The 25264-nt window shown below is 39.4% G+C and overlaps 1 protein-coding gene across 7 annotated transcripts in view; it reads left to right on the forward strand.

Moving 5' to 3' along the window:
- The window catches only part of LOC126470221 (protein ST7 homolog), a 175575-nt gene that overhangs the window by 88466 nt on the left and 61845 nt on the right, over window positions 1-25264 (forward strand). For all 7 annotated transcript variants that reach the window (XR_007586151.1, XR_007586150.1, XR_007586153.1 and 4 more), the window contains exons 4-7: window positions 196-366; window positions 1374-1607; window positions 4548-4645; window positions 12139-12329. Coding sequence is in view for 3 of the 7 variants with exons in the window: in XM_050097904.1 (XP_049953861.1) it covers window positions 196-366; window positions 1374-1607; window positions 4548-4645; window positions 12139-12329 (694 nt within the window). In the remaining 4 variants the exon portion in view is untranslated. The remainder of the gene's footprint in view (window positions 1-195; window positions 367-1373; window positions 1608-4547; window positions 4646-12138; window positions 12330-25264) is intronic.

The raw sequence follows: 25264 nt of genomic DNA on the forward strand, positions 1-25264 counted from the left end.
TTTAAGGTGATGCTTTAATGCAGAATGGAAGGAGTTCTTTGCCAGATCTTTTTATATTCCGTTTTGTGTCACCCTTATGACAGTTGTTGAATGTGGAACACTCATTTATTGAAGAGGTTTACTGCATCTTTTATCATTCATTTTAAGCTTTTTTCCCAATTCAAGTTAATGAAAAATTTTAAAATTCATTTACAGATTGCAAAGTATGGAGAAATCCAATGAACCTTTTTCGTGGTGCAGAGTATCAGAGGTATTTTTGGGCCACTAACAAGGAACCTCTGACTTATTATGATATGAATTTGTCCGCCCAAGATCATCAGACGTTTTTCACTTGTGAAGGTGATTGTGGGAAGCCTGAGTATGAAAGTAAGTCCATAACTAAGCTCATAGATTATGTAACACTACATTATTATTGTTGTAATGGATAATTTAAAATGACAGCATTCGAAAAGGTGAGAGAGAGAATCTGAAAAGGGAGGACATCATAGTCTAGCTTTCAGAATCATGTTCGATACCATGTAGTAGTGGAGATGTTCTTCTCTCTCCTTTTCTCAAGATAGGTTTGTCCAAATGACCATGTTGTCTGCCTGACTTCATCATTGTAATATATTTCTCTATCTTGCAAGTTGTTCAAAAGATAATTGAATACACCTTCATGGACGATCACATTCATAGACTGCTTTACAGTCATTTTTTAGTGACCCAGGGGAAATATGTCTCCAATCATGTGACCTTTCAATACAGTTATTCGTCACAGAGCTACATTAAGTGACACAATTACAAGAAAGGATACCTACAGTTTTTTTTCCATTATTTTTCTCTCTGTACCAGAAAATAGGACTTGTAATGTTAATTAGAACTGAAATTGTATCAATTGTATCTTATAAAAGATACCGTCTTTTATGAAAAATGTGTGTGACCTTTTGTATTTTAACTTTGTTAAGAGTCCTTGTAAAATATCAGTCTCTCTCTCTCTCTCTCTCTCTCTCTCTCTCTCTCTGTGTGTGTGTGTGTGTGTGTGTGTGTGTGTGTGTGTGTGTGTGTGTGTGTGTGTGTGTGCGTGTGCGCGGGGAGGGGGGGGGGGGGGAGATACGAGCGTGTGTGCATGAGGGGTCTTTAACTGTTGCTGTTTCTTTCATCTGCCAATCTTAACAAGATATTTATGTTATTAAATATGAGATTACAGAAAAATATTTATATTAATTTTTATGTTATTGAAAATGATTTCAGGTTTAATGTTTAGCACACAATCTATATTATGGAATCTTTCATAATCTGCTGTGCTTCATCTTGGGCTGCTGTTGATTTTGTGAATGTAATTTCCGCTTGTTTAAAAATGTCAATTTTGTGGCATACTTATTGCTTTGTGACAGTAATGCAAACAGCGTGGCGGGAACGTAATCCAATTGCTAGAATCAAAGCTGCCCATGAAGCTCTTGAGAAAAACAATGAGTGCACACCTGCATTTATACTTCTGGCAGAAGAAGATGCTACAACAATCAGTGAGGCAGAAAGAACATTTAAACAAGCATTAAAAATAGCTGAAGCAAATTACAAGAAGTCACAGCAGTTGCAAAACCAGAGCTCTGTTGCAGAAGCAGTACATCGTAAGTGAACTTTTTATCTTGAGGTGAAACTGAAAGTATGTTATTTCAATGCTGTGCTTTAATCCTTGAAAGTTAATACTCTGATGATCAGTAGAATTAACATATCTCCTTGGTCAAGTGTGCCATCCCTCTTCCCCAACCCATGCCCCCTCTTTCCCCCTCAGTGACGATGGGGTTTTGTGTAGCATAAACTCCATAAAATATAAGAAGCAATACACTTTATATGGTTGAGATCAAGTTGGTAACAATAAGATCATGTAGTATATGACTAGCTAGCAACATAGTAAAAAAAAAAAAAAAGGGTAAGGTCATTATAAATGTACAAGATCAGTCCATAGTGAATACCAAACTAGCGAAACTGTACAACAAGCTGTTGAGCATTGTGTCCAATGATATGATCTGAAAGCTCTGAGATAACAGTTAAGTGGCTGTATATGAATCCACATGTGTTTTAAGCAGAGAACTCTGCTAGACTCCATATTGATTCTGTAACATTGTGGTAAATCTAAATCAGTATAAGAATAGTGTGGCAATGCATTGTCTTACTGGCTCTTCAAGGGGCCACTGTAAGCCGACAAACTGATACCATGATCGTGCTTAACAGCTTAATATCAGTGTTTGACAGTGACAGTCACTTTTGGAACCTATAGTGAGAGTATGGTATAGCTCTTCACATATTACACATGGCATGTTGTTACACTGCAGCCTATCTGCTGTTAAAATTCCAGCTAACTGAACTCCAGCAAAGTATACATAAATAAAATGAAGGTGAGTCATCAACAACATGATATGAATAAGTAGGAAACTGAGTGGAAAAAATGGAGAAGTTGGACTGAAATACTGATGTTAGATTATTGCTCTTCTTTTACACTGCTTGCTTTTGTCATGTCAGTCATGTGTAGCGCATTAGATGGACTTGTTATTACATACTGACAGTATTATTTTTCTGCTAGGGCTATGAGTGATTAACATTTCCTGCTATGTCACTGTCCTCTATTTACATTTGCTACAGTTGCCTTTTTCGTACCCTCTCAAGAAAGCTAGATTTTAATGAAACTGTAGAAAGTAAGTCTCTGTTGCTGTTTATCTTGCCTTGATTCCTCATTTGAAAGACTATTTCCATCTGTCAGATGAGTTATGTTTATGATATTTCTTCAAGTGATTATTAATCTAGCAAATGCTTATTCTATCTTACATTAATATGGATGATAGTCCCTTAACTTTTCCCTGTAGTGACATACTAATAACATATGGTGGTGTTAAAGATATAGGATCTTTTGATTAATCATGCACTTCACATGTGCTTATGACAGGTCAGCAGCCTTGTACAAAATACTGGTAATCTGCACCTCATCCAGCAGTTTATAACCATTTACCACATAATACACATAACAGTATAATATACATAAGCAGTATCACCCCAGAGATCTCTCAGAGCTATCAGCATTATCTTATAACTCATTTCTATACATTGTGAATAATAACTGTCCTCTTATATTTATCTGAAGCACATCATTGCTGGAAAGTAAGAAACAAGCCATCAATCTGAGAGACTTTCTCTGTCTCCTTGTGGATTTTGTGAATATTTAGGGTAACCTAAATTCTGGTTTGTGGAAGCTAATGATTCCAACAGTCTACTCTGAGGTGACAAAAGTCATATATCTGAATATAATGTCGGATCTCCTTTTGCCAGGCATAGCACAGCAACTCGATGTGGTATGGATTCAACAAGTTGGTGGAAGTCTCCTGCACAAATATTGAGCCGTGCTGCCTTTATAGCCATCCATAATTGTGAAAGTGTTGCCGGTGCAGGACTTTATGCGTGAACTGACCTCTCGATTATGTTCCATAAATGTTTGATGGGATTCATGTCAGACAATCTGGTGGCCAAATCATTCAGTCGAATTTCCAGGATGTTCATCAAAGAAACTATGAACAATTGTGGTCTGGTGACATGGTGCATTTTCATGGGAACACGAAGTCCATGAATGGCTGCTATTGGTCTCCAAGTAGCTGAACATAACCATTTCCAGTCACTCATTCAGTTGGACCAGAGGATCCGGTCCATTCCACCACCAATTGCACAGTGCCTTGTTGAGAACGTGGGTCCATGGCTTGTGGGGTCTGCGCCCCACTTAAACCCTACCATCTGCTATTACCAACTGAAATCGGGAGTCATCTGACCAGGCCATGGGTTTCCAGTCATCTAGGGTCCAACCGACATGGTAATGAGCACATTGTACATGTCACATTGACCTCTGTGGTCATTTCATGCAGTGTTACTTGTCTGTTAGGACTGACAACTCTACACAAGTGTTGCTGCTCTCGGTCATTGTGAAGGTTGTCAGCCACTGCGTTGTCTGTGGTGAGAGATAATGCCTGAAATTTGGCATTCTCGGCACATTCCTGACACTGTGGATCTCAGAATATTGGATTCCCTAATGATTTCCAAAATGGAGTGTCCCATGCATCTATCTCCAACTGCCATTCTGCATTCAGAGTCTGTTAATTTCAGTTGTACGGCCATAATCAAGTTGGGAACATTTTCACATGAACCGCTTGAGCGCAAAAGACAGCTCCGCCAACACACTGCCTTTTCATATCTTGTGTACGCGATACTACTGCCATCTTTATATGTGCATATTGCTTTGTCATGACTTTTGTGGGGTCTCATGGTCTCTGTAACTCATAGATGTTTCATAATTCTACAAGAAGTTGCATGAGTCATATAAGACTTGTTTTTGTGAACTACTTTGAATATTGCATACCTCCTTTTCCAGTAACAGTAACAGGGAATGCTCAATTGCTTCAGCATTTGACCAACAAACAGCTGGTAGAAATCCACTGGTTATGACATTTTATGTATTCATTTTATGTATTCATTTTATGTATTTGCATTAACTGCAAAAATTGATATAGTTGTCTTTTGTCATTTCACAGGTAGAGATACAAATGTTTTGCTTTATATAAAGAGGCGCCTAGCAATGTGTGCAAGAAAATTGGGAAGGGTCAAGGAGGCAGTAAAATTGTTTAGAGATGTAAGTATGTTTTTTCTTAATGCATATGCATAGTGTATTTGCCCCAGATGTAGGGAAGCAGCCTACTCACGCCGTAGTAAATTCACATCAGTTTTTCCATTGTGTGGCAGCCAGTCCGCTGTAACTAGCTCTGACGTCATAAATGTTGCACAATACTTTAAAAATCAAGTAAATAACCTAAAATGTTTCTAGCATGTCAGGAGTAATACTAAATTAATATATGTTGAATATCAGTTCGATAACTTTAACCATTTTCGAAATTTGGACGTTTTTCTGTAAAAATCACTGGCGCAACAGAAAGGAGCTAGAGACTTAAAAGTTTATATTTAGATTCCTTTTTCATAATTATTTAATAGAAACAGTCTTCTGGATCTCACAAATTAAGATTTTAGTTGAAATTCATGATTTTCTGGTTTTTGTCTTAAAAATTAAGGAAGCAAGATAGATTAAGTAGGCTAATAAATAAGGCTAGGATGTTTAAATTTAAGTAGAATGGAGATCCGCTATAATCATGAAGATGTGAGAAGTTTCAATTGAATGACTATAAAACAATAGCGATAGCGTATCTCCAAAGGGCAAGTTCAGAGCTCGTCTACTGCGTGCAGTGTAATTAAATTAATTCTCTCGCCCAAAATATTTAACTTAGCCATGTCAAACTTTTATTATGATTACTTACCTGTGTGTTGAATGTACATTTAAATTGAGAGCTTCATCGGCCATCAGCAGAAGGAGCTATAATTTATTCAATGACTTAAAGTGGTGCATTACTAACCCAGCGGCTAGTCGGGGGAGCAATTTTGATCAGGCGTTCCTTAGCCGTCCGCACCGCGGCTTTATATATAAGAACGCTGTGCAAGGAAGCAAGGCCCCAGTTCTCTCCAGACGCTGAATAGCACACCACCTGTGTTGGGAGTAGCGTCGCGTCGGTATCATTGCTATAAACAGCCTCGGATGCCGTATTAAGTTACTCGGGATACGCGTAACCATGAAATCATTTTCGAGTGAAGTGTTAATTCTGGGATGACTTTAATTATCTATCTTCAGTTTGCGTATGTCGTATTTTTACGTGCCGCCGCGGGACAGACATTCTACCATTATTTAGCGTGGCGTTTGATGAACATTATCATCAAATTATGGCGAGTATTCATTTAAACATTTAATTTGGACAGTTATAGTTGCATCAGCGCATTAGACTCTGAACTGCTCTGTTAGTCAGATTGTGTGGATTCTTCTTTTTTTTCATCTGTGACTTTCAGAATATACTGAACTATTTTTAATCAAAATCGTTTTTGATTATGAATCCCAGACAATCTACTAATTTCTCAGAGCTATAAGTTGTAGCTATAAGTGTGTTTCTCAGATGAAGTGGGCACTAGGAATTCTAATTACAGGCTTCACGTTTTGCTAATCACTTTCTGGTTGCCAATATTGTAGTTAGAGAGCCAGTGTTGAGAATGGCAAAACAACAGCATAAATAATAGGAACATTTAAATAACAATTAATTCCACCTGCCGCCCCACATATGGTTAATAGGCAGGGAAATGCATCTTTTTTACATTACAAAACATTTTATATATATATAACAACAAACAAATTTCCACCCGCCGCCCACACAGTGTATAAGTAGGTTTTGCACAATTATTTTTAGACACATTTATCATGCTTTCACTTGTGTGACTTGCATTTAGTAATTGTTCTTTTCTAGTGGTTTTTCTTCTTTTTCCCTTCTGTTGCTGTAGAGTATTTTACTTTCTGCATCTTACTCACAGTATTGTTCATGCCTCTGCATAAATTAATTACTGCTGGATATTAACAGCTTAAAGAATTATTTTTTTTCTTTGCAAACACTGCCTTTTTTTTTGTCATTTGTTTTTGTATGTGAAACTTCTTCACTCTCTCTCTGTGTGCTGCAACATGTACTATTTGCTACTCTCCTTTTACTACATAACTACATATCGAATTCTGTTTACCTGTTATGTAAGCCTATTGTGTAATTCCCTTTTGGTAATTCATTCAATTCTCTCTTTCATTAAGCTTTTTTCATTGTGTATGGTTCCTTGTGGGTATTTTACTGTGCTATTATTTTCCTTTTTCTTCTTATCCAAACATTTGCTATTAAATATTCCCATCATAATTTTCTCTCTTATTGATATTGTGTATGGCTGTTTCTTTTTGCTTGCTTAAAATTGTTCAGTTACTAATTTACTTCTTATTTTCAGTGGAAACTTGTGGTGATGCCTCAATGTGCCACATTCCTCTGTGTTTCCATTTACATTTGTATCAAGTTAAAACATTGTTCCCATTGGAGCAGTTAACTTGACTGGTCTCTTTCAGGCATTGCTTGCATGTGGAACATCATTGAGAATCATTTGTGTTAATGTGTAAATCTCTTAAGGAAGTAATTATTTAATTGTTGCAATTTGCCATTTTATGGTGGCCATTCTGCACGTATGTACAGTTCGTCTAATTAAATAATAAAAGCATGATAGGGATCCATTAGACTGTGTAGTGTGTGTGTGGGATATTACTTTAGTACTGAATGCAAGGACCAAGGAATGCCTTCTGAGGAATGGTTCTTCATTGTTCCTTCAGATCAATCTTGTTCTCACTATAAAAGAGTGAAATGGGATTATCTTGTACCATGCCTGATGCCAATATTATTTTTTTTTCTACATCTACATCTACATCTATACTCCGCGAGCCACCTTACGGTGTGTGGCGGAGGGTACTTATTGTACCACTATCTGATCCCCCCTTCCCTGTTCCATTCACGAATTGTGCGTGGGAAGAACGACTGCTTGTAAGTCTCCGTATTTGCTCTAATTTCTCGGATCTTTTCGTTGTGATCATTACGCGAGATATATGTGGGCGGTAGTAATATGTTGCCCATCTCTTCCCGGAATGTGCTCTCTCGTAATTTCGATAATAAACCTCTCCGTATTGCGTAACGCCTTTCTTGAAGTGTCCGCCACTGGAGCTTGTTCAGCATCTCCGTAACGCTCTCGCGCTGACTAAATGTCCCCATGACGAATCGCGCTGCTTTTCGCTGGATCATGTCTATCTCTTCTATTAATCCAACCTGGTAAGGGTCCCATACTGATGAGCAATACTCAAGAATCGGACGAACAAGCATTTTGTAAGCTACTTCTTTCGTCGATGAGTCACATTTTCTTAGAATTCTTCCTATGAATCTCAACCTGGCGCCTGCTTTTCCCACTATTTGTTTTATGTGATCATTCCACTTCAGATCGCTCCGGATAGTAACTCCTAAGTATTTTACGGTCGTTACCGCTTCCAATGATTTACCACCTATGGCATAATCGTACTGGAATGGATTTCTGCCCCTATGTATGCGCATTATATTACATTTATCTACGTTTAGGGAAAGCTGCCAGCTGTCGCACCATACATTAATCCTCTGCAGGTCCTCCTGGAGTACGTACGAGTCTTCTGATGTTGCTACTTTCTTGTAGACAACCGTGTCATCTGCAAATAGCCTCACGGAGCTACCGATATTGTCAACTAAGTCATTTATGTATATTGTAAACAATAAAGGTCCTATCACGCTTCCCTGCGGTACTCCCGAAATTACCTCTACATCTGCAGATTTTGAACCGTTAAGAATGACATGTTGTTTTCTTTCTTCTAGGAAATCCTGAATCCAATCACAAACCTGGTCCGATATTCCGTAAGCTCGTATTTTTTTCACTAAACGTAAGTGCGGAACCGTATCAAATGCCTTCCTGAAGTCCAGGAATACGGCATCAATCTGCTCGCCAGTGTCTACGGCACTGTGAATTTCTTGGGCAAATAGGGCGAGCTGAGTTTCACATGATCTCTGTTTGCGGAATCCATGTTGGTTTTCCGATCTCCTTTATTATTAAATAAAATAACAAAAGTCCTGTTCAAGTTATGTTTTGTTAAACCACATTTTTTACAGTATAATTTACCAATTGTTTATGACAGTAATAGAAATAGTTCATGTAGAATCATTTTATTTGAAGAAATTTTCTAAATTTACAACACCTATGATCTATGTTCACTTCAAAATTCAAACCCACTGAAAGATATTTGTTCTTCAATTTATATACCTTATAAAGCCTTCTTTCTCCACTTTTCAACCAACATTTTACTTCCTTCAAAAACTGTGTATTTAAAAAAATGATAACTATTCAAAATTATCAGTTCCAGAAGCTCTCAATCTTAAACTGCAATCCTGTCAAAATTCTACCATTAGTGTAGTAGCTCTTATTCTTTAGATTCCAAAAATGTGTGATTTTCATGAAATAACATGTTACTTAGCAAATTATGCCAATTAGAATATCTAATTTCACAGAAAATTCGTGGTGGGCTTTGAAAGTCCCAGTGTCCAGAGAAACTTCCATGTCATAAAATAGTACCTATATTGTGTCAGTTCTATTTATACAGCTTATAGTTAATCAAGATAACATCACTACCTAATTTATTTGTTTATGTTTTTCTTTTTCTGTCTTTTATGTTAATATCTAAACGTAACAGTCTTTTATGTTACCATTTTGTAGTTTATGTACTACACTCATCTTTGTATAGGCATCACACACAAAGCCACATGCAGACTGCGGTAGTTAGTCAACATGTTAACTTATAAGTAAGTCTGTTTAAACAAGATGCTACTTGTTAACATTTGCTAGGCTAATAACAGCCTCTACAGCTTAGTGACCTGTGATGTTACACTGAAATTATTAATGACAAGCAATTTGATCATCTAAAGTGCTTCTCTTCTCTTTCCTAGCCTTTATTCCCTGTGATTATCTAAAATGCTTATGAACAATAAATATGAAAAAAAGCAAAGGGTAGTATCATCTGGCTTGTATGCAATCATTTTATAAGGTGTGATAAAAAGAAGTTTCCATTCAAAGGCTGTACAGTTCAGAATCGGTATGCCAATCAGGCAAAATCACTGTGAGCATTGAGGCAATCATGCCACCGACGCACCAGGTTGAAGATGCCTATTTGGTAAAACACTGTGTCCTACTGTGTGTAAGTAGTCCATAGCTGCCTGATGCACATGCTCATCCGACAGGGATTTTTGTCTATTCAAGGCCTTTTCTAAGGGACCAAAGACATGATAATCACTTCAGGAGATATCAGGACTATAGGGTGGGTGCTCAAGTGTCTCCCACTTGAGTTGGCATAGCTTCTGCATTATGACATTTACAATATGGGGACATGCATAGTTATGAAGCAGCCATACCCCTTGTCACACCATTCCACAATTTTGGTTTTCAACAGACATGTTGTGCCATACACATTCTTCATTCTCAGATATATGTCTACCAGTGTATGTCCTTCAGCAGCCAAGAAAAGAATAACAGCATGTTGATCCTGTTTGGACGCATTTGATACTAATGTCATACTGTTGATGTTTCCCCATTTACATATCAGAAAGACACAAATGCCATACACTAATCCCTTGCCTACATGTCGGTGCTTGTCTACCCACATTGGAGTTGTGCTACATTGCATTGCACATATGCTGCAGCAACACCCTCAAATGAAAATTTTTTGATCATCCCTTATATAATGCTTCAAATTTCCTAATACTCATCAAGAAGATATAAAGCAAAAGAAGAAATTTGATGAGATTTAAGAGAGGAATCAAACAGGTCATTAAGTTACACAGCCCCTGTCTTTTTGTTCTTTTTCCGGTGGTCACTAGTTTCTTGTGCCAGTCCCAGTTTTCCTTATTCCTGTCTCAGTGTCATTCATTTTTGAGTGGCCAGTCATTACTTGTCCCACCACTGTTCTACATTCAGTACTAGGTTGTAATTCCTTTTGTTAATTGAATACTCTCGTTCTCGTTCACTTTTAAACTGTTCTCAAAAACTCGACTTCTTTGCCTACATGATAACTTTTATAATTATATTTTCAAATTAAAATAAGAAGTCCTGATTCACTGGAATTTGTTTCTCAACTTAATATTTCATGTTTTTTGGAAGGAAAGTGTTCATAATTTCACTTTAGCTTTCACAAATAAAGTTTATTAATGCCAGTGTTTATGTTTGTACAGTTATGTTCTATGAATTGTTAAAAAATAAAATTTTAAAATTAAATTAAATGAATTTATCAGAACTGTACCATTTTCACTTCTCAGCTTCTGAGGCAAAGTCTGTCCCTTGAAGATATTAAAGAGCAGTTGGACTATGTGGAGTCCTTCCTAATATAAGGTTTTTCAATCAGGCCAGAAACTTCTGTAGTTTTAATTTCAAAAATATCTGAGCCCGTTTGAGTCTGACATATATACAAAATTTATACAAATATTTCAATTTTAAAAATGACAACTTTATTACAGTAAGCAAAGTTCTGACAGAATGTAAATAAGTTAGGAGTAAAGGAGACCACTCACTGAATAGCAGAAGCCTTGAGACATAGACAGGCACAGTAAAAAGAATGGCTTTCAGGAAAAAAAGAATGACAACTCTGCTAGCTTTTACAGAGCAGTTGCGGGATCAGCACATGGTGAAACTAACAAAACCTGGTTGTTTATAGAACATGAGCATAACCAGTTTGGAGGGAGGTGGAGAAGGGGAGGGGTGCTAGAAAAAAATGTTCATAAACCGGACTCGCATCATACCCTGCCTCATCTCTCAGAGAGGCATATCAATTCATTATCAGTTTGAAGTAATGCTAAACATGTAATAGATACGGATTGGTGGCAGCATAATCATTTGTTGTGAAATTTCAAAATTATTTTGCTGTTCACAAAGAAACTACGAAGAGTTATCACTAACAGACGCCACTTTCCCCTCCCCTGCTCCCCTTCCAGATTTGTGGTTGTTTCCTGATGCTATGGTGTACAGGCAGGTATCGAAGATGAGTGACTGTAGAATGATACAAGATGTCTTGGACAAAATTTCTAGTTGATTTGATGTATGGCAGCTGGCTCGGAATATTGAAAAATGTAAGTTAATATGGATGAGTAGGAAAAACAAACCTCTAATGTTTGGATACAGCATTAGTAGTCTCCACCTTGACATAGTCATGTCATTTAAGTATCTGGGCATAACAATGCATATCAGTATGAAATGGAATGATCATGTGAGGATTGTGGTTGGAAACGCGAATGGTTGACTTCGGTTTACTGGGAGAATTTTAGGAAAGTGTGATTCATGTGTAAAAGGGACCCCACATAGGTCGCTATTATGACCAATCTTGAGTACTGAATGAGTGTTTGGGATCCGCATCAGGTTGGATTAATGGAAGACATTGAAGCAGTTCATAGATGGGCTGCTAGATTTGTTACTGGTAGGTTTGAATAACATATAAGTGTAATGGAAATGCTTCAGGAATTGAAATGAGGGTCCCTGAAGGGAAGACAACATTCTTTCTGAAGAACACTATTGAGATATGGTAACTTGGACATAATTCAGTATTGTTGTTAATGAGATGTAATTATCATATATTGTATACATGTTACTAACTACTATGACATGACTCTTCCTTTTTTTTTTCAGCTATCAAAAGAGGTTCCACCAATTATGAATGTTCTCAATGTTCATGAGAATCTCATTGAAGCCTTATTAGAAATGCAGGCCTATGCTGATGCACAGGCTGTCTTAGCAAAATATGATGATGTTACATTACCCAAATCTGCTACAATATGCTATACAGCAGCTCTTCTAAAAGCAAGAGTAGTGGCCGACAAGTAAGTGTAGTGTGTGTGTGTGTGTGTGTGTGTGTGTGTGTGTGTGTGTTTAATTTTTATTTATTTATTTGTTTTTTATGAGCACTCAATGGTGAGGTTATCAGCAAAGTGAAAATAGAAACATAACACTGTATTCTCTTCCCCACACTGCACATTCTATAAAATATTAATAGGTCTGCTAAATTCTTTCTAGAAAATATTCCTTAGTGTTTAATATGGATCATTAAAACCTTGATCCCCAAATCATACTCCCATTCTTTTTCCAGTGAAGAATGCTTGTGTCTGTGCTTTACTGAAAAAATAATGATAAAATCAATAATATTATTAATTGTAATGATTATAATTGCTGTATGCACTTTTTAAATGACAGTTTAATAGCTGGGGATACTGTATTGATTAGGCTTGTCAAAGTAACTAAATGGTATGTATTTGGCACAGGCAAGCCATCTACCCATTATGAAGTATTTGTTACTCATTACTTTTCTTACTAATCACATGTGACCACAGACATGCTGTACTGTGATTCCCAAAATATTTTATACACCGGGCAGCCACAGCTGTTGAAAGGTATGATATTATGAAGAACTCTGATAACAGCTGGTAAAATTGTTGTTTATTAACACATGACTGGTTTTGCAGCTTTAAGCCTTATCATCAGGTGAACCTATGTGGTAAAAAGCAAAGTACAGTGTCACCACTTTTTGTGGATATTAAAATTAGTAAAAGAATGCCTAAAATATACTCACAGTACTAAAAGATCATAGACATACCCATTGCCGCTAGTCAAAATGTACTATTCAGAGAGTATCGTCAGTACTATGGTGAGCGAAAGATAAAGTAGTAGTGCCCCATTCTTTAAAATTTGCCTGCATCTAAAAAGAAAAAAGAAAATATTTTATAGTGAGCAGACAATATTTTTTTTTTTAAAAAAAAAGAGGCCAGATTGGTGACAAAGAATTGTCACTGCTGTCATGATTAGTCATGGCACACAAAAATTACAATGTGGAAAGAGTCAGGTGGCAGTGTCTTACCAATATGCCAGCAAGGCAGCTCAGTGCAGGCAAGGCAATAGCGGCCTCCATGAATGACAAAGCTGGCTGGTGGAACGGAAGCAAGCTTGTAAAGGTAGTGACCCAGCACTCCTAGTCGTAAGTATACAACACCACACTGTCCACATGAATAGCTTCCATTCTGCCAGCCAGCTAGTCTCTCTTTGTCATTCGTGCAGGTCACTTATGCCCTGCCCTCCACTGAGATTTTCTTTTTTCTTTTTTGAGGCAGGCAAATATTAAAGACTGGGGAACTTCTTATTTGTCTTTCGCTAACTTTAGTATTGATGATAATCTCTGAATAGTACATTTTAACTAGGAATGATGGGCATGCCTATGATCTTTTAGCATTGTGAGAATATTTTAGACATTCCTTTACTAATTTTAATATCCACAAAAAGTGCTGACACTGTACTTTGCTTTTTACCTGTAGGTTCGCCTGATGATGCGGCCTAAAGCTGTGAAACTGGTCATGTGTTAATAATCAACAATTTTACCAGCTGTGAGCAGAGTTTGTCCTAACATAATGTACTATGATTGGCTGATGGAGAGCATTCGGCATGTGCACCATATTTGATTTCGTAATCCTGAAGTTAACATTTTTGTTTGATAATTTTGTATTAAAATGTGCATGCAATGAAAAAATACTGTTTATAGCCATTGCTGCATAGAGGGATCCTTCAAAAATGCATTGTTTTGGCATAGTTTGTTAAAATAAGATGATGGAATGTAAAACATTCCATTGTGGTACCTTATGAATTGTACCAAGGCTAGAGTCGCTCAGTCACTCAGTTTTGTATTGGTTCATTGGGTACATCCCAAACAACAAATATGAAGGTCCAGGGTTCCATCACTAGTCATTCTTAAGATTTTTCGTTTCTGTTACTGATTTTATTCCTCCCAATGTTTTGTTAATGTGAAAAATGCCAGGTTACCTTGTGATTCAGAATCTGCACTAAATTGTCCCTTTGTAATTGGATAGGAAAGCCAGTTTATAGTTTGTTAGGACAACCTTATCCTTTTCTGTAGTGTCCATTAGAGTTAAATTTATCAGTATGATTATTACTATTTTACTAAACTCTCAAGCTGTGAACCCGAATATATACTCGTACGCTGTTAGTTAAGGAGTGATGGGAACATAGCAATTGGTCACAATCCCACTGGTTTTCAGCTACAAACTTTAGTAGTGTATAGGCAAAAGTAAACTGTTAGTTTCCTTCTGCTTATACACCAGTAAAGTCATATGGTGATGTGTACTGCTGCAAGTTTGTTGGAGGATAACTCACTGGAATGCACTGAAGATGGCTATTTGTAGCTGAAATCTAGTTATGCAAGAATGATAAAAAACCAATGGGATTGCAACTGATTGTCTTCTTACTTATCCTATTAATCTACAGTTACTGTTAGTGGTGGTTATCTGATCATGTACTCATCAGTTGCAGTCTCACAAGTAAAACTATGTTGCTCTGCCATCTGTTGTGATGGGCAACACTACTTTGTCATCTAGATGTAATGATATCTTTATTGATGCACTGTGAAGCTCTTTGTTGGAAAGTTAGGGAATTGGAAGGAATTGGGAACTACAAACTGTCTTTACAGAAAGAAAAAAAGAAAGCGTAAAGCAGTGCGTGAATATGTCTAGAAGGGCACTAAATGTTACAGTACACAATGCTTTCATTGTTTCTCAAGCAATTGAAAAGGCAAAGGATGATGTCAATATAAATTTCAAGCTTTGTATTGTAACAGTATTGCTGGAAAATCGCTGGAAGAGACTGTGGTGCAGGACTTTCTGTTGAAGGTTGCTGCAAAGTGTACCATTTTAAATGTAATAATGGCCTAGTAGTAAAATTTTGTCAAATGTTGTGAATAATTACTGTGCTGGAATGATTTAAATAAAATGATTCATTTCTGTACCAGCTGGCCATGTAAACTACAGCCAGTAGGCTAGGTGCGTGCATGGAATTTACTGACACGAAGAGTTGATACATGGGATAAGAATATGCTGAACTGTACCTTCATCTTGCTAATCTACTTTGTAGTACCTTCCAATAATGATATTTCGAAGATTATTGACTTTCAAATATTGGATTGCTCTCAAATCAGTGACAGCAAGTTAGTTTAAAAAGTACATAAAAAACTGTCACACCACTACTGAAAATGAAAATTTGACTGATGATTTCATCCTCGTGCGTAAAATATTCTGGAGGTAAAACGGTCCCGCATTTGGATATCTGGGGAGGGACTACTCCGGAGAATGTCATCATCAAGAGAAACAAAACGGGCATTCTGTGGGCCATGGCATGGAATGCAAGATCCCTTAATTGAGCAGGCAGATTAGAAAATTTGAAAAGGGAAATGGATAGGTTGAAGTTAGATATAGTGGGAATTAGCAAATTCCAGTGGCAGTAGGTACAGAGCTTGTGGCCAAGTGAGTACAGGGTTATAATACAAAATAAAATAAGGGTAATGCAGGACTAGGTCTCCTAATAAATAAGAAAATAGGAATACAGTAAGCTACTATGAACGGCATAGTGACTGCATTGGCTTTGCCAAGATAGACACAAAGCCAACACCCACCAGAGTAGTACAACTTTATATGAGAGCTAGCTCCACAGATGATGAAGAGATTGAAGAAATATATGATGAGATAAAAGAAATTATTCAGACACTTAAAGAAGATGAAAATTTAATTATAATGCCGGACTCGAATTCAATAGTAGAAAAAGGGAGAGAAGGAAAAATAGTAGATGAATATGGATTGGGGGAAAAGAATGGAAGAGGAAGGTGCTTGGTAAAATTTTGTGCAGAGCCTAATTTAATCATCACAAACACTTGGTTTATAAATAATGACAGGAGGTTGCATACATAGAAGAGACCTGAAGACATCAGAAGTTTTCAGATTGATTATATAATGGTAAGACAGAAGTTTTGGATTAGATTTTAACATTTTCAGGGGCAGATGTGGACTCTGACCATAATTCATTGGTTATGAACTGTAAATTAAAACTGAAGAAATTGCAAAAAAGTAGAAATAAGGAGCTGAGACCTTAATAAGTTGAAAGAACCAGAGGTTGTTGACAGTTTCAGAGGGAGCATTAGGCAACAATTGACTATAATAGGGAACAGAACTACAATAGAAGACAAATGGGTAGTTTTTGAGACATGAAATAGTAAAGGCAGCAGAGGATCAAGTAGGTAAAAAGACAAGGCCTAGTAAAAATCCTTTCTTGGATATCACAGGAGATACTGAATTTGACTGATGAAAGATGAAAATATAAAAATGCAGCAAATGAAGCAGGCAAAAGGGAATACAAACATCTAAAAATGAGACAGCCAAGAAGTGCAAAAGTGCTAAGCAGGAATGGCTAGAGCATAATTGTAAGGAAATAGAAGCATATATCACTAGGGTAGAGAGAGATACCACCTACAGGAAAATTAAAAAGGCCTTTGGAGAAAAGAGAAGCAGCTGTATGAGTATCAACGGCTCAGATGAAAAACTAGTACTAAGCCAAGAAGGGAAAACTGAAAGGTGGAAGGAGTATGTAGAGGGTATATAAGGGAAATGAAGTTGAAGGCAATATTATAGAAAGGGAAGAAGAAATAGATGAAGATGAGATATGATACTGCAAGAAGAGTTTGACATTATGCTGAAAGACCTGTTGAAATAAGACACCTGGAGTAGATGACATTCTGTCAGGACTGCTGACATCATTGGGAGAGCCAGCCATGACAAAACTATTCCACGTGGTGTGCAAGGTGTTTGAGATAGCCAAAATACCCTCGTACTTCAAGACGACTGGAATAATTCTAATTCTAAAGAAAACAGGTTCTGACAAGTTTGAATATTACTGAACTGTCAGTTCAATAGATCATGGTTGCAAAATATTAATGTGAATTGTTTACAGAAGAATGGAAAAACTGGTAGAAACCAACCTCAGGGAAGGTCAGTTTGGATTCCACTGAAATGTGGAGCCCATAAGGCAATACTGACCCTTTGACTTCTTTTAGATTGGTTAAGGAAAAGCAAACCTACATTTGTAGACCTAGAGGAAGCTCTTGACACTATTTGTGGAAGACTCTGTGAAACTCTCAAGGTAGCAAGGGCAAAATACAGAGAGTGAAAGCCTATTAACAACTTGTTGGGATACAGTTTTGCTAGAGGGTGAAGTTTTTGAGTTATTCATGGAAAACCACAAAAGTGACCTTCAAACATGCCCCACTCCCACACTCAGCCCCCACTAGTCAGGATTTCTAGTATGTTAGTCATGGCACTCCCTCCTGCCACTGTACAAATATCTACATCTACATCTACATCCATACTCCGCAAGCCACCTGACGGTGTGTGGCAGAGGGTACCTTGAGTACCTCTATTGGTTCTCCCTTCTATTCCAGTCTTGTATTGTTTGTGGAAAGAAGGATTGTCGGTATCCTTCTGTGTGGGCTCTAATCTCTCTGATTTTATCCTCATGGTCTCTTCGCGAGATATACGTAGGAGGGAGCAATATACTACTTGACTCATTGGTGAAGGTATATTCTCGAAACTTCAACAAAATCCTGTACCGAGCTACTGAGCGTCTCTCCTGCAGAGTCTTCCACTGGAGTTTATCTGTCATCTCCATAACGCTTTCACTATTACTAAATGATCCTGTAACGAAGCGCGCTGCTCTCCGTTGGATCTTCTCTATCTCTTCTATCAACCCTATCTGGTACGGATCCCACACTGCTGAGCAGTATTCAAGCAGTGGGCGAACAAGCGTACTGTAACCTACTTCCTTTGTTTCCGGATTGCATTTCCTTAGGATTCTTCCAATGAATCTCAGTCTGGCATCTGCTTTACCGACGATTAATTTTATATGGTCATTCCATTTTAAATCACTCCTAATGCGTACTTCTAGATAATTTATGGAATTAACTGCTTCCAGTTGCTGACCTGCTATTTTGTAGCTAAATGATAAGGGATCTATCTTTCTATGTATTCTCAGCACATTACATTTGTCTACATTGAGATTCAATTGCCATTCCCTGCACCATGTGTCAGTTCGCTGCAGATTCTCCTGCATTTCAGTACAATTTTCCATTGTTACAACCTCTTGATACACCACAGCATCATCTGCAAAAAGCCTCAGTGAACTCCCGATGTCATCCACAAGGTCATTTATGTATATTGTGAATAGCAACTTTCCTATGACACTCCCCTGTGGCACACTTGAAATCACTCTTACTTCGGAAGATTTCTCTCCATTGAGAATGACATGCTGCGTTCTGTTATCTAGGAGCTCTTCAATCCAATCACACAATTGGTCAGATAGTCCATATGCTCTTACTTTGTTCATTAAATGACTGTGGGGAACTGTATCGAACGCCTTGCGGAAGTCAAGAAACACGGCATCTACCTGTGAACCCGTGTCTATGGCCCTCTGAGTCTCGTGGACGAATAGCGCGAGCCGGGTTTCACACGACCGTCTTTTTCAAAACCCATGCTGATTCCTAAAGAGTAGATTTCTAATCTCCAGAAAAGTCATTATACTCGAACATAATACGTGTTCCAAAATTCTACAACTGATCGACATTAGAGATATAGGTCTATAGTTCTGCACATCTGTTCAACGTCCCTTCTTGAAAACGGGGATGACGTGTGCCCTTTTCCAATCCTTTGGAACGCTATGCTCTTCTAGAGACCTACGGTACACCGCTGCAAGAAGGGGGGCAAGTTCCTTCACGTACTCTGTGTAAAATCGAACTGGTATCCCATCAAGTCCAGTGGCCTTTCCTCTTTTGAGCGATTTTAATTGTTTCTCTATCCCTCTGTCATCTATTTCGATATCTACCATTTTGTCATCTGTGCGACAATCTAGAGAAGGAACTACAGTGCAGTGTTCCTCTGTGAAACAGCCTTGGAAAAAGACATTTAGTATTTCGGCCTTTAGTCTGTCATCCTCTGTTTCAGTACCATTTTGGTCACAGAGTGTCTGGACATTTTGTTTTGATCCACCTACTGCTTTGACATAATACCAAAATGTCTTAGGATTTTCTGCCAAGTCAGTACATAGAACTTTACTTTCGAATTCATTGAACACCTCTCGCATAGCCCTCCTCACACTACATTTCGCTTCGTGTAATTTTTGTTTGTCTGCAAGGCTTTGGCTATGGCTATGTTTATGTTAGCTGTGAAGTTCCCTTTGCTTCCGCAGCAGTTTTCTAACTCGGTTGTTGTACCACGGTGGCTCTTTTCCATCTCTTACGATCTTGCTTGGCACATACATATTTGTGACTGCACGAATTATTCCAACATTCAACTTCTTGTTGGTCATCATTGACCATCCTCATTATGCCACCGACTTGGTTGAGTCCTTACAAATTGTAAAATTTGAAGTTTGTGTAAATTTTACGTAATAATTTTGTGAATATTAACAGCATAAAATAAATGGTTACATCGTTGCATTTGTCAGGCCTTCTGACTATGAAACTACTGTTGTTATAAGGGTTAAGTTCGGATCAAATTGTAAACATAATTAGTGTAACATCAACAAAAGTAATTTTTCTTTCATTACACTTGTGACACGTTTAAATTGCTGATGTTAACTAAATAGCCAACTATGCTGGTGTTGTAATAGGCCCATCAATAGGGACCAAAACAAGTTGAATATAGGGAATAGTTCATGTAGTTGGAAATTTTTGTACAGTGGTAGACAACTTACTAGAAATCCTGAATGATGAGGGTTAAGTGTTGTGCGGAGGTGTGTCTGACAGTCACCTTTGTATGTTTTTCCCTGAATAACTCGAAAACTGTGGCCTCCAGCAAAAACATATTCCAGTACAAAATTTAACTGCATAAAATTTCCTACAAAAAGACACTGTTCTTTTTTCCTGTAAGACGAATAATTTGAGCATAGAGAGTGAGAGAATATGAAAATCTTGCACATGGTTTATTTATTTATTTACACTTCAAGTTCTGTAGGCCCATATTGAGGAGCAAATCTCCAAGGACATTGAATGTGTCAGTGCATGAAATTACAATGTAAAAGTAATAACAGATAAAAATAAAATGTTTATGAACCCAAAAAAAGTCAAGCCATATATTTAAGGAAACATAATCAACAATACAACACAAGAATCAGATTAATTTTTCAAGGTACTCCTCGACAAAATAGAAGTGACCCATGAGGAAACTCTTCAGTATCAATTTGTATCGCGTGGGTTACTGCCAAGATTTTGAAATTCTTGTGGTAGCTTATTGAAACTGAATGCATCAGTATACTGCACACCTTACTGCACAAGAGTTAAGGATGTCCAATCCAAATGCAGATTTGATTTCTGCTGAGTATTAACCCAGTAAAAACTGCTTATTTTTGGGAATAAGCTAATATTAACAAGAAGGGACAGTAAAGAGGCCAATGTTAGAATACCCAGACTCATGAACAGGGATTGACAAGCACCTTTTAAATAGTGAAAATGGCTACGTTAAGTCTTTGAAGAAGATCCTGAATGTGGGCTTTCCACAACAGTTTACTATCGATCTGAACACCCAGAAATATGAACTGTTCAGTTTCACTAAGCATATGCCCATTCTGTGAAATTAAAAGGTCAGGTTTTGTTGAATCATGTGTTAAAAACTGTAAAAACTGAGACTTATTGTGATTTAGCATTAGTTTATTTTTTACAAGCCATGAACTTACGTCATGAACTGTGCTATTTGAAACCAAGCCAGTGTTCCACACAATATCCTTTACTACAAGCTAGTGTCATCAACAAACAGAAGTATTTTAGAATTACCTGTAGTACTAGAGGGCATATCATTTAATATCATTTATATAGATAAGGAACAGGAGTGGTCCCAACACTGATCCCTGGGGCAGCCCCCCCCCCCTCCCCCTCTCCCATTTGAGTGTACCCCACTCAGACTCTACATCACAGCCATTCTCAGCACTATGAGTAATGACCTTTTGCTGTCTGTTGCTAAGTTAAGAGGTGAACCAATTGTGAGCTACTTCCCGTATTCTGTAATAGTCCAACTTCTGGAGCAATATTTTGTAATCAACACAATCAAATGCCTAAGTTAAATCAAAACATATGCCTAGTGTTCGAAACCTTCTGTTTAACCCATCCAGAGGAAAAAGGAATATAGCATTTGTTGTGGACTGGCAAGACAGCCAATCCACAGTGACGGGTAACCGAAAGGCACGTGCTTAAACTCACGCAGGCTGGCGTGAGGTCTGAAACAGGATACGTAATGAATGCTATAAAGAAAAGTGCGTAGCTGCTGGAATACTTAACCTTAATCCACAATTGGTGAACATTGGTCTTGTTACTGTACATGCTTCATTAGATACATAGCAAAGGATAAATGGCGCCTTGCTAGGTCGTAGCAGTTGACTTAGCTGAAGGCTATGCTAACTATCGTGTCGGCAAATGAGAGCGTAATTCTCAGTGAACCTTTCCTAGCAAAGTCGGCTGTACAACTGGGGCGAGTGCTAGTAAGTCTCTCTAGACCTGCCATGTGGCAGCGCTCGGTCTGCAGTTTTTGACAGTGGTGACACGCGGGTCCGTCGTATACTAGCGGACCACGGCCGATTTAAAAGGCTACCACCTAGCAAGTGTGGTGTCTGGCGGTGACACCACATTCCTCCCCCGCAAATCGGCGAACGGTTGTATTATAAGGCTTCCGCCCGCCGTGGGGAGGACCCCATGTTGACGTATGCGACGAGGTGGGGAGCCTAACAACAGGCGAGGCTGTGCCACCCGCACCCTGCCAGTTGGTCCGAGGGGAGCTAGGAAACACCTGAAAACCTAGTCCAGGGTGCATGCCAACATGCGGTGTATGCGCCCTAAGATAGTCCGGAGGGGCCGACGGGTCGACCTCCATTGCGTCGGGGCACCCGACGGGCGAAGACGACAACTGGTCCGGAACGGGCAAGAGTTCCAAGTCGGAGGACAGCGGGTCGCGGGAAGCGATCGGCGGCGCGTGACCCAGGGAGGCGCCCGGCGGCAGCAGCGACGCGTCATCTGTGGGCGGCGCCGGCGGCGGCGCATCACGATGGGGCAAAATGGAAGGCAGCGTCGGGAACACCCAGGGATGAGGCGAGCCAGTAGATGGGTCCCCAGGGCGCTGACCGGACGGCACCGTTGCTGAAAGCAGACGGGGAGCGGCAGAACCCATGCGACGACAGAGGCGCAGCTGATTAAGATGCCGACGCACCTCACCAGTGGCCCCCAAAACCAGATACATAGCGCAGCCGAGGCAGCGAAGAATGCGCCCTGCGAGCCAACGCCGTGAACCTCGATAGTTGCGATAGTATACAACGTCGCCTGGAGCAAAAGCAGGTGGCTGCCGCTGCACAGGAACCTGATGTGGCAGATGCAGCAAAGACATCAAGGTTCGATGAGGACGACCGTGGAGCAACTCAGCCGGCGAGCGACCATCTCTGGGCTGAGAGTGATACGAAGACAAGAAGAGCAATAACGCGTCCTCCCGAGAATGAGACTCTTTCAGCTTCAACATCTGGGACTTGAAAGTCCAGACCAATCGTTCAGCGGCACCGTTTGACTGAGGCGAAAACGGCGCGGATGTCAGATGTTGAATACCATTGGCCTTGCAAAATGACTGAAATTCTGCGGACGTGAATTGTGGGCCATTGTCGGAAACAATAGTCTGTGGAAGACCTTCAATACAAAAGATAGCGGATAATGCTTGGATGGTGGCAGATGACGTCGTGGAAGACATCCGGACAACAAAAGGAAAATTACTGAAGGAATCTACTACAACCAACCATCGAGCATTCCAGAACGGACCAGCAAAATCGATGTGTAATTGTTGCCAAGGGGAAGTGGATTTCGGCCATGCAAAGAATTTCCGCGGTAGGGCGGATTGTTGTTCGGCACACGCCATGCAAGAAGAGCACATATTCGTAATCGCAGCATCGATTCCGAACCAAGTACAGTGCTGACGAGCAAGTTGTTTCGTTCGCACTATACCCCAATGTCCTTGGTGGAGAAGCCGTAAGACAGAGGACTGTAACGAAAGTAGGACCACGACCCTGGACTGATCATTATCAGAACGCAACAGCAAAACACCTCGTCGAACAAAAAGTCTCTCCTTGTGAGCAAAAAATCTGCGAACCAACGGATCCTCGATCCGTGACTTTGACAAGGGCCATTGCGTAGCAACAATACGCAAAACAGTAGTAGCTTTGCGTGACGGGCAATTCTCACGCGAATGTCTAGTAGCACACCGCGGGCATGATTTTACTGCATTTGCGTGCTTGCGCGGGACACGTGGCTGCGCGGACGTGCGCGAGGGCTGCTTACAGTTCCGTGCAGCTCGCCCGGCGGGCCGGTTAATGTGACACACAGCTGGCGAAGTTTCAAATGATTCCTGAGCAAAGTCAAGTGTGTCTTGCCTATCCAATATGTCTATCACTTGTTGAAGGGAGGGATTGACTAGTTTCAAAATTTGCTCCCGTATACGAACATCAGAAACGTTCTGTGCAATTGCATCACGTACCATAGTATCTGAATAAGGGAGTCCACATTCACACTCAAAAGCACAATCCCTTGTAAGGCCTTGCAAAGTTGCAACCCACTCCCGATTAGTTTGACCGGCCGTACGTTTCGTACGAAAGAAAGTATACCTTTTTGCAACTACATTGACTGATTCTTTGAAATAGGCATCTAAAGCAGACAGAATTTCGTCGTAGGACAGAGTTGCTACGTCGTGTCGGGGAAATAATTTCACTATCACATGGTACGTTTGCACCCCTACACACGCCAATAAATGAGGCTGCCGCTCGTTACCTTGAATTCTGTAGGCGGCGAGATGAAATCCAAATTGGCGTGACCACTCCGTCCAGGTTTCCATCGCCCCATCGAATTTACGAAAAGGTGGTGCAACTGCATGTTGTGGCTGCGGTAGTGGTGGAGCGGCGGCTGCCGCATTGTGTTGCATCGCATGTTGACCCTGGACAAGCTGTCCTAGGGCATCCAATAACGCCTGCGTCTGCTGATTCTGCAAGCGATAAAATTCGGACAGTACATCTGGAGATTGTGGCGAAGCCATGTCACAAGTAAATTAGTTATATATAAAGGAGACCGTTTGTATCCAAGTCGCCAAAAATGTTGTGGACTGGCAAGACAGCCAATCCACAGTGACGGGTAACCGAAAGGCACGCGCTTAAACTCGCGCAGGCTGGCGTGAGGTCTGAAACAGGATACGTAATGAATGCTATAAAGAAAAGTATGTAGCTGCTGGAATACTTAACTTTAATCCACAATTGGTGAACATTGGTCTTGTTACTGTACATGCTTCATTAGATACATAGCAAAGGATAAATGGCGCCTTGCTAGGTCGTAGCAATTGACTTAGCTGAAGGCTATGCTAACTATCGTCTCGGCAAATGAGAGCGTAATTCTCAGTGAACCTTTCCTAGCAAAGTCGGCTGTACAACTGGGGCGAGTGCTAGTAAGTCTCTCTAGACCTGCCGTGTGGCGGCGCTCGGTCTGCAATTACTCACAGTGGTGACACGCGGGTCCGTCGTATACTAGCGGACCGCGGCCGATTTAAAAGGCTACCACGTAGCAAGTGTGGTGTCTGGCGGTGACACCACAGCATTTTCAGTTGTTAAATGACTTCTGAAGCCGAACTGTATGTTTGATAGCAAATGTGTGATATAAAATCATCAATTATACTTACATACACAGCCTTTTCAGTAACTTTAGCAAACACTGATGGCATAGAAATAGGCCTAAAGTTGTATATATTATCCCCTTCTCCCTTTTTATAAAGCTGCTTTATTACTGAGTACTTTAATTGTTCAGAAAACTGACCATTCCTAAAGGAAAAATCACAAATATGGCTAAATACAGGGATAACATGTGCAGCACAGTACTTTA

This window comes from Schistocerca serialis, chromosome 3 (assembly GCF_023864345.2).
Source record: "Schistocerca serialis cubense isolate TAMUIC-IGC-003099 chromosome 3, iqSchSeri2.2, whole genome shotgun sequence".
Lineage (NCBI taxonomy): Eukaryota > Metazoa > Arthropoda > Insecta > Orthoptera > Acrididae > Schistocerca > Schistocerca serialis.